The sequence below is a fragment of the Monopterus albus genome, unplaced genomic scaffold (assembly GCF_001952655.1).
Source record: "Monopterus albus unplaced genomic scaffold, M_albus_1.0 scaffold60.1, whole genome shotgun sequence".
NCBI classification, from domain to species: domain Eukaryota; kingdom Metazoa; phylum Chordata; class Actinopteri; order Synbranchiformes; family Synbranchidae; genus Monopterus; species Monopterus albus.
Window position 1 is genome coordinate 2,167,711 of NW_018127940.1, and position 9,476 is coordinate 2,177,186.

The 9,476-nt window shown below is 40.1% G+C and overlaps 2 protein-coding genes across 7 annotated transcripts in view; both read right to left on the reverse strand.

The window, feature by feature from the left end:
* Positions 1 to 1,481, reverse strand: part of LOC109961989 (free fatty acid receptor 4) — a 2,978-nt gene extending 1,497 nt beyond the window's left edge. The window contains exons 1-2 of the mRNA XM_020603303.1: positions 332 to 1,481; positions 107 to 238 (exon numbers count right to left, since the gene is read on the reverse strand). Of these exons, the coding sequence (XP_020458959.1) occupies positions 107 to 238; positions 332 to 871 (672 nt within the window). The 5' untranslated portion in view covers positions 872 to 1,481. The remainder of the gene's footprint in view (positions 1 to 106; positions 239 to 331) is intronic.
* Positions 1,482 to 1,576: 95 nt separating this feature from the next.
* On the reverse strand, positions 1,577 to 8,028 carry LOC109961988 (centrosomal protein of 55 kDa-like). 6 transcript variants are annotated; one of them, XM_020603300.1, is made up of 12 exons: positions 7,932 to 8,028; positions 7,098 to 7,259; positions 6,671 to 6,904; positions 5,207 to 5,368; positions 4,781 to 5,014; positions 4,487 to 4,552; positions 4,150 to 4,309; positions 3,805 to 3,931; positions 3,547 to 3,736; positions 3,365 to 3,439; positions 2,925 to 3,044; positions 1,577 to 2,394 (listed from the first exon to the last, which is right to left on the reverse strand). In XM_020603300.1, exons 2-12 carry the CDS (start codon positions 7,248 to 7,250, stop codon positions 2,203 to 2,205), a joined length of 1,713 nt encoding a protein of 570 aa, XP_020458956.1. In that variant the 5' UTR covers positions 7,251 to 7,259; positions 7,932 to 8,028; the 3' UTR covers positions 1,577 to 2,202. The 6 variants fall into 6 exon arrangements, with proteins under 6 accessions (XP_020458956.1, XP_020458955.1, XP_020458951.1 ...); XM_020603299.1 differs by lacking the exon at positions 7,932 to 8,028 and adding an exon at positions 7,753 to 7,826; XM_020603295.1 differs by lacking the exon at positions 7,932 to 8,028 and adding an exon at positions 7,674 to 7,809.
* Between the last annotated feature and the right edge of the window lie 1,448 nt (positions 8,029 to 9,476).

Here is a 9,476-nt window from a genome sequence, read left to right on the forward strand (position 1 = left end):
TTTCTTTTTTTTTAGAAAATTACTAGGTCTTTTTTTTTTTAAGATGGCCATTAGTTTTAGTCTTTCCACAGATTTGTTAGCCATTTCAAAAGTACAATAAACCCACCTGTAATATTTTGCTGTAACTGACCATAATTATGAGTCCTGGGAGAAGGAAGCACAGGGTGGCAAAAGCAGTGCTCCACACAATCGGTCCAGTTCCGTCAGGCCATTTGAGAGTACAGATACGAACATGTTCCTGTATGGGAAAAACAACAGTATACAGAAAAACATGCAATAATGTCAGGGACAGGGAATTGAGTTTTTCTGTCATCCACCGATTTATCCATACCTGCTCAGGGTAATCCACTTCCATCACAGTGAAATACAGACTGAGGGGTATGGGGGTGACTGCAGAAAAGGCCCAGATAAAGAGAAGGGTGGCAGTCACTGTCCTGTGATTCAGAGTTGCCATGGTCTGGAGCTGCAGGATAGCCCGGATCCTCTCCACACTGATGGAGGCCAGGGTAGTGATGGTGACGCAGCCTGACACACAGATTACATACACCACAATATGGCAGGCCGCACACCCCAGAGTCCAGGACACAGTCCAACGCACTGCTACAATCAGTGGGATCATGCTAACAAACAACAGGTCAGCCACAAACAAGTTAAGGGTCAGGATGGTCTTGTTGACCAGCAGTTTGCGTTCCGAGGTTTCCAGGGCTGCAGCTCCCACATTTGCTGCCACAGAGACCAGAAAGACAGAAGAGATAGCCAGGGTCTCGACAGTAGTGGTGGCAACATGATCAGAGTGGTACAGCTCAGAGAAGAAAGAAAAATATGTGAAGTTCCTTATGTGAAGGAAGTGAATGTGAGAGTAAATATCCATATAGCGTGAAAAGGTATTTGGATCCAGGATACTAACTGATTTTACTGTGGTGACTGCCAGTAAAATGGGAGCTGATAAGGCATAAAATAATACCAGAGAATGGAGGGAGGGGGAGGGATGGGGGCGGTGAATAGCATTTTTGATACTGTTTGTTCCAGCTGCTACCTGAAGAGAAATCAAATATTACATAATGTTCTTTGTGCATTTGTCTTCCACTGTTTAGTCAAACATAATTTTATTATGTGCTGCTGCAATGTTACATTTCTTTAGCAAAACTCTTTGTCATAGCCCATTTTTGCACTTTTGCACAATATCAGTTAAACTTGCAGTTTGTTGTTGACTGGGACTGACTTGACTTTCAGTGCTCTTCTTGAACAGTAACACTGTGTAAATGGCAAAATTAGTTAGACACTACTTTTATTTACCCTGTTCGTAAGAGCACCAGGTTTAATTCCTGAGTAGTTACACAGTAACTGATTAGAGATTGTTCACACTGGGAAATGCATAAGTGTACATATTAAATGAATCACGGCTGATTTTCGTTTAGTCTCATTGGTTTCAGGGTCCTGGTGTTGTGTCTTAAGATAGGCTAAGCTAAGGCTAAGGGATTGATTCGCACAAGTTGGTTTGCAGTATTCGTCTGGTTTGAACAGTGTGAGACCTAAAAGGGTACAAGGACCTACAGCAGTGTGCTTTGACAAAGTATCACACAAAATCATTAGTTTATTCTTAAAAAAACAAGATAAAGAATCTACAGCCATGCTAACAGCTCTGCTGGACTGTACTGTACAACACAGCAGTGCTTTGAGCTGCATGCAAACATAAGCATGCTCACAGTTACAATGCTAATATGCTGTTTAGCAGGTAATATTTGCCATTCTCAGATCAGCCTGTTAGGATGCTATCATTTGCTAACTGGCACTATGTGCAAGGTACAGCTGAGCTGAATGTTATAGAAATGTCATAGGCCTAAGTATTATGCATATTAAAATTGTCACAGCAATCCATACCATCCAAACCATAAATATATGAAAACATTTTCTTGGCCATCTGTCCAACAGGAGATATTTCAGCCTGGACCAAAGTAGCAGACCGACCAACAGACAGACAGACAATGCCATGCCTGGTGCTGCACCACTAGTGTGGCTAAATATCTGCTATCTTCTGACAGCGTACGGAAGCTAACCAAATCTTAGAACACCCAAGAATCACAACCATAACAACTGAACACTGAAGTTTCTTAAGATAACTTGTACATCTGGTTAAACAGTATGGAGCAAATCAAATCCACAGTACAGAAGATACAGAACTAATGAGATCTGAGCTCCAGCTCATTCGAGACAGATTTCGAGGTGGTTGATAAGTTCTCTGTAGTGATTGGCAGGATACTTGGTCTGGCAGCTGGGACACTCCAGGAAGCTTTCATTCAGCAAGCTGCTGCAAGGGGAGGATGTCAATCTGATTCTGGAAGGCTGGGAGGGTGGGTGTGTCACTTGATATGAGTCACGGTCCTGCTGATCTCTCTAATACAGGATAAACAGTCAGAATCAATTAATAAGACCCTGGCTGATTATGTCAAGATGATCATCATTCTTAACCAAAAAAACTTTAAGCTGCACTAATAAATATTTTTAGATTAACAGACCATCAAATGAATGAAACATGTTACTCACAGAGAATTATCAGCTCACTCTGCATTCCCCCTTAGAGACATTTAGTCTATTTTGGAGCATTATTTTGGTCTAACCTTAAGCCACAACTCTGCTCTGGTTTCAAGTGAAAACAAAGCTCTTAAAATCTGTACTCTATCTTAAATGAGGAGACAAACAAAGTTTGAAAGTTAACAAAGGGAAGAAGCATTTAGCAGCTTAAGAGTCAGATATTTCCCTCAGGAGTTAGTTAAGACCAGAACAGATCTAATCATCAGGATAGGTGGATATCAGTGCTTTATTTCAATCTTATTTTGCTGTCCCCAAGTGACCACAAAAACTTTGTTAATGCAGCTTTAAGTTTCATCATTGATACTAATTACATATCCAGTTTTCTTGCCAACCTTTGGCTGTGCTGTCACATCTGTAGTTTTTTGCTGTGTCTTCAGGACTTTGGTCATTTGCTTCGATAAATATGAACAAGCCTGCCTCTCATCCTCAAGGTCTTGTGAAGCAATCTTGACCTAAAATTTAAAAAAAGTTACCATTGCAACGAACGCTATAATATTTTATAGGTGTGGGCAGATTATTTGTCAAATACAAATAAAAACAATGATCTCCTTTGTTCAAGTAAGGACTGATAGTTTTCCTTGAAAGGAAATGCAAAGACGTAATAAAGCAATGCATGAAACACACAGAAAGACTGTCAAACACAAACCATCAATCTTTCTCTATTTGCCATTACTAAGAGGGGGTAGATTGGCAACATCTTTCGATTTCTAGTTAATATTAAGAATTTGTTCAAACATGATAAAGAGAACAAGAGTTAGTGTGCCTGACATACCTGACGTTCCAGCTTGGCAATCTTCTCCTGATCTTCATGGTGAAGATTCATCATAAACTTCTGAAAGAGATTTGCCTGAGAAGGGAGAATTTTTTTTTTTTTTTTTTTAAGCTGTGGCCTTTTACCCAAAAAGAACAATTTTGACTGCTACTTAGTGAATGAATTGTTCAACGAAGACACACCTGCAGCTCAAAGTTAGCGGACTTGCGTTTCACCTCATCAAGTCTGCACTTCAGATCAATGGTTTCAGCCCTCAGGCGCTGATGTTCATCCTCAGAGCAATGATGATCTTCAGGTGCACTTGTTCTGTTCATTTTTTCAATCTGCAGCTGCTGTTTGAGCTCCTTCACCTCCAGCTCCCTTTCCTTGCACCTACACATCAATCTGTCATGTAGATGACTACCACCAAAGCTTTAAAAGGACCATACAACAGACATTACCGGTTTTCAATCATTATCAGGTTCTGCTGGGTCAGGTCAAGTCGCTCCTTGAGTATGTCCTTCGTGTCTTTGGTATTCTGTAAGAGTCCTTCATAGTGTACCTGCATCTCACGCATTTGCTTCTTCTCTGTAATGAGAGAAGTGGACATTGGGTGTAAAGAAAAATTACACAGTCACATTCAGCCTTATATATGCACCATGTAGAAATAAATTGCATGATTTATGCAGGCCACATATTCTGTCATAGCAGGCTACTCCAGGGCAATCTCAATATCTTAAAAACCTTGTTGTGACAGTCTGTTGCCCCTTATTGCACTAGTGCCGCCCACTGTCTTTCTGACTCACCATCTAAATGGTCTTCATTGTCTTGCTGTGAGCAGGCCTGTTTGGCCTCGTTCAGCTGCTTCTCCAGCCATAACATTCTGGCCAGAATTCCCCTCACACAGGCCTCTCTCTGCTGGTCATACTCCAGCCGCGGCTTGTTCTTCTCCAAGGCCTTGGGGGACTGAATAAAACAATAAGCAGCACATTACAGAGAAAGCCAGAAAGAGATTGGCACCAGAATGATAACTCCAAACCCAATATATACTGTATAGAGAGGCTCATGCCCTGACTTAGAAAGAAATGGCCATGTGCAAACTAGAGACCACTTTCATCTGTGTAGTAACAACAAAGTGCTTACATCACAGGGATGATTTTGAAGCTCTGTTACTCCGGGGGTGGAGGCCTGTTCATCTGATACTGAGTCCTAATACACAAGAGGAAGATATCATTACACAGGACGCTGTAATGGTTTACCTGGAAGTGACAAATATCGCAAATAGTAAAAAACAAAACAAAACAAACTAAAAAATCTGTTATGATTTCTGTAACTAAACATATATTGTGCATTGTGTCGCTTGCTTATAAAGATGTACAGTTTGATTTCATATCCCACAGTGTAGCAATAACTTATAAAAAAAAGTGAGTGCTATACCTTCTTCCTTGCAACTTTGTTCTCAAGACACTGACATCTGGTTGAGACAGTCACAAGCATGTTCTTGATTTCTTCAAACTCTCTGGCATAACTGGACATTGTCCTCATATCCCCTACATCCACCGAATTCCCATCTCTCTTACTCAGCTCCTCTGATGGTAAAGGATTCGTCTCAGGTTTGGCCATCAGCTGCTCAGAACTCTCCAGCCTGATGGATCCAAAAGAGAGAAATCTCTGCGAACAGACACGGAGGGAAAAGTGGTTTCACCAATGCCTAGCTACTGGAAAGCACTACCCTTTTTTACCCATTTTGGACGCAGCTCTCATTGCCAACATCGTTAACATTAGATGGAGTTTAACACACAGTGTGACTTCCCTTGGCTACACAACATAGATCAGTTGACTGAGTAGGTTGACTAGGTTTACCTCTACTAGTTTGTAATATTCTGAATGCTGACGGGACAACTCAACCAGGGTCTTCTTCAGATAGACATTCTCCTTCCTCAGACTGCTGACAACCATAGCAAGCTTTGATTTCACCATGTTCCGGTGGAAACCCTTATATCTGGAGGATGCCATCTCTTTAACCTGGTCACAAACATTAACACAAAAATACTTTGGCTTAGACTATGGCAGAATAATGTTACAATCTGAAACATAAACATTCTGGGTCCACGTTTACTGATGCCATAGATACTGGTGGTTGTTCTAATAGCATTTTGATAAAAGATGTCTATCTGAACCAAATATGAGAAACACTATAATGCTGATGATGGCCAATATAAAGTTGACTAAAAGCCATAAAGCAGCCTTAGAAAGCAACTGTTGTATTATGCCCCAATATGTAAGCAAAAAAAACAACAACAAAACTTTTCCTTGACAGCAGGAAAAACTCCACCTCTAATGAAGATCATGTGATATAATAAAAAGTTTCAACCTAAAAACAAGAAAACTAATAATGTTACTAAATGAACTTGTTTAGGCAACAACAAATGATATTTATTTTTAAGTTTTTAAATTACTCAGTTCAATACATTTTCTGTCTGTCACCTATTGTTAAAGCTAATAACTGAGGGTAGCTAACTAGTGTAATGTTAAATAGCTAAATTAATACACATTCACCTGCTCAGTTAACAATAGTTACTGTCAGATCAAGTTATGGTTTAGACCCAATCTGGATACTGGATGCTTGATGTTATCAGATAATAACACTAGTTACATTATTATATCTGCTATACTCAGAAGCTTTTTTAATTCGGTAAGTTCCACAAAGATAACACCATATATACAGTAGTAGTATGCTTAGCTGGCCTCTTGTTTGTTCATGTGGATGAAGAGAAAACTGCCACTAACAAAGAAACTGCTGCCATCTAGTGGTGTAAAACCAGCAAGATCTCAGAGGGGATTGGTACACAGCAGCACAATCACAAGCCTTTTTTACTTTTCACATTTTGTGATGTCACACTGCGGAAAGCATAGGTTTAATTATTAAAATGAATCCTGTCTGGGTTTCAATTACTCACATTGGTTTCATGGTATTGCTGTTGTTAATGATGGCTCACTGTCACACTGTCATGACTTATTTAAACATATGAATAGAATGGAGCCATCATTAAATAGGAGCAGGTGTGCTTGTCAGAGTGTCTGCTGTGAATATAGCCTGTTATGTGCTACCGCTCTGCACCTCAGGCTGGACAAAACCTCAGTATTTACTAAGATTCTAATCCTGTAATGATTTACCTGGAAGTGCCAAATTTTGCAAATTAAAAAAGTTATGATTTCTGTAACTAAACATATATTGTGCATTGTGTCGCTTGCTTATAAAGATGTACAGTTTGATTTCATATCCCACAGTGTAGCAACAACTTGTAAAAAAAGTGAGTGCTATACCTTCTTCCTTGCAGCTTTGCTCTGGGGATACTGACATCTGGTTGAGACAGCCACAAGCATGTTCTTGATTTCTTCAATCTCTCTGGCATAACTGGACATTGTCCTCATATCCCCTACATCCACCGAATTCCCATCTCTCTTACTCAGCTCCTCTGATGGTAAAGGATTCGTCTCATGTTTGGCCATCAGCTGCTCAGAACTCTCCAGCCTGATGGATCCAAAAGAGAGAAATCTCTGCGAACAGACACGGAGGGAAAAGTGGTTTCACCAATGCCTAGCTACTGGGAAGCACTACCCTTTTTTTACCCATTTTGGACACAGCTCTCATTGCCAACATCGTTAACATTAGATGGAGTTTAACACACAGTGTGACTTCCCTTGGTTACACAACATAGATCAGTTGACTGAGTAGGTTGACTAGGTTTACCTCTACTAGTTTGTAATATTCTGAATGCTGACGGGACAACTCAACCAGGGTCTTCTTCAGATAGACATTCTCCTTCCTCAGACTGCTGACAACCATAGCAAGCTTTGATTTCACCATGTTCCGGTGGAAACCCTTATATCTGGAGGATGCCATCTCTTTAACCTGGTCACAAACATTAACACAAAAATACTTTGGCTTAGACTATGGCAGAATAATGTTACAATCTGAAACATAAACATTCTGGGTCCACGTTTACTGATGCTGTTCCTAACGCTAAATAGCTAACTTAATACACATTCACCTGCTCTATTAGCAAACGTTAAGGTCAGATTGGGGTTTAAACCTAAAGAAGATGGATGCTTGATGTTATCAGATAAATCCAACAACACCTACAAAGATAACACCACGTAAGGATAGGTTATATCTATGACCACACATGATTAGTTAGCTAGCTAATGTTAACTTGAATAAAAACAGTGTTGAAGCTGTAGCATTAGCTAGGCTAAATAGTTTAAAGCGCTACTGCTACTATACTGAAATCTGAATTTCCTTCTTCAGAGTAACATGTTAACTTACTTTAAAATAAACCCTTAACGCTATTAACCTTATATACTTATTGTTTCACGAGGTCAATTGTAGTAACGTTCATTCATACGTTGTTATCTTAGCGTTAACGCATGGAGACTGAGTTCCACACGAAAACGTTTGTTTTGAAATAGCAATACTGTATTATCCAATGAGCATCTGATTTGTGATTTAAACATACGCCTGTTTAAATTATTTTTTATATTTTATGTTTATTACGTTTATGTTTATATATGCATGTAGGCTCACCTATTTAAAAAATATATAACAATAACGTTACTGTTGGCATGTTTTATGGCTAAAATCCGAGTTGGCTTGAATTTCCGAGAGCACAAAAATGTGTCATCTTTTACAGTACCACTAGGGGCGCTGCAGTAGAGGAGAAGGAGAAGAAGAGTGGGTCACTCCTGTCGAGTAGGGCCGAGCTCCGAATGCAGCCATAGCCATTTAGTGCGCCCACTGTGTGAATGGGCGCAGCCATAGCTGCCGGTGGCTGTGAGAGGGCGCTAAATTTTGAATGTTGGTTTGTGCGTTGTGGCATATACACATTACAGACCTGTTCCTTTACTCAGCTTTTGCGACAAGTCAGTGTAACCGGCGGGTTGGCCACGCCTACACCGCCTGGTGAGTAATTTGTCGGAATGATCATGGATATAAATAACACCTGGGGAGATGCTGTTGTGATAAGCAATTTCCGTGCTGGTCGCTGCCGTAACGGGTTTGAAGTGACTCTTCCTCCATCGATCTGTGTCCTGCTTTTCCTTTGTTGCATTCGGTTCTTTTTACCATGCTAACTCTAAGAGACGAAGCAGTCCAAGTAACTTCAAAACAGTGCTGATTTATTCAATGAACACAGGTAAAACTTAACATTACACGCTCAGGTATCTTGCACCTCCAACATGCACGCAGGCAGCTGAAAGATCCCGAACCACAACAGGCCTATACATTATATCACTTCGGGCTAACCCCATTCTACAGAGAGAGACACCAAACCGTGACGTCTACCGGTGCCAGCTTTGCATCTGGCCAGAGCAGTAGTCAAAGCATGAAGAAAATCAATGTGATTATGTGGTGTGTAACTAAAAACATTCTAACACGACCTCTAGTGACATTAAACATAAGAAAATATTATGACTATGGCTACAATCATACACGACATAATAATCATCCTGCCTTTTTTAATTCTGACCGGTTCTTTTGACTGAAGGCCCCAAGAAGTAACACTCAGAAAACAGGAATCAGCTTTAAGTAGATTTATTTTCTTCTGGTTAAATGCAGAGTTATTACAGTGCTGGGCTCTGAGAGAGGACAAGTCTCCAAGAGCCCCGATAATCACAAATCATTCACAATTATCTTCTCGTGCTGGGACTGCCCTGTACATGGGTGGTACGTTACACATCAGTATTCTAGAATGTTCATGTAGGCAGTATGTGTGTGTGTATGTTGTTATTTTCTATTTTCAGGCGTTTCTTCCCAACTAAAAATGGACATGCAGTTAGCTGTGTCACTTACTTCCCTGATTCTGTTGTAAAAACCTCTTACTCATGCTTCAGACATGGGTGAATAGTTCAAGCCCATCAGACTTCACGTGTGTAAGATAGCATAAATTAACAGTATCTTATCTATAGTTTCCAAGACAACACTTATCAATGCAATCTACTCTTGCACAATTATCCAAGAAAATAAGAAATACTACAAGTTGACCTGCAGCTGAAAATTATAACTATTATGCATGTATAAGAGCCAGGTTAATACTGATACATGGTGCTGTTAATAAAACACAAACAGTCATAC

Excerpts from the sequence above, each read along its gene's own strand:
- LOC109961988 (XM_020603300.1), bottom strand. The coding sequence starts at position 7,250 with ATGGCATCCTCCAGATATAAGGGTTTCCACCGGAACATGGTGAAATCA. Across the intron at positions 3,440-3,546 it reads CCGCTAACTTTGAGCTGCAG|GCAAATCTCTTTCAGAAGTT; the intron begins GTGTGTCTTCGT and ends CTCCCTTCTCAG. Across the intron at positions 3,045-3,364 it reads TTGCCAAGCTGGAACGTCAG|GTCAAGATTGCTTCACAAGA; the intron begins GTATGTCAGGCA and ends TTTAAATTTTAG.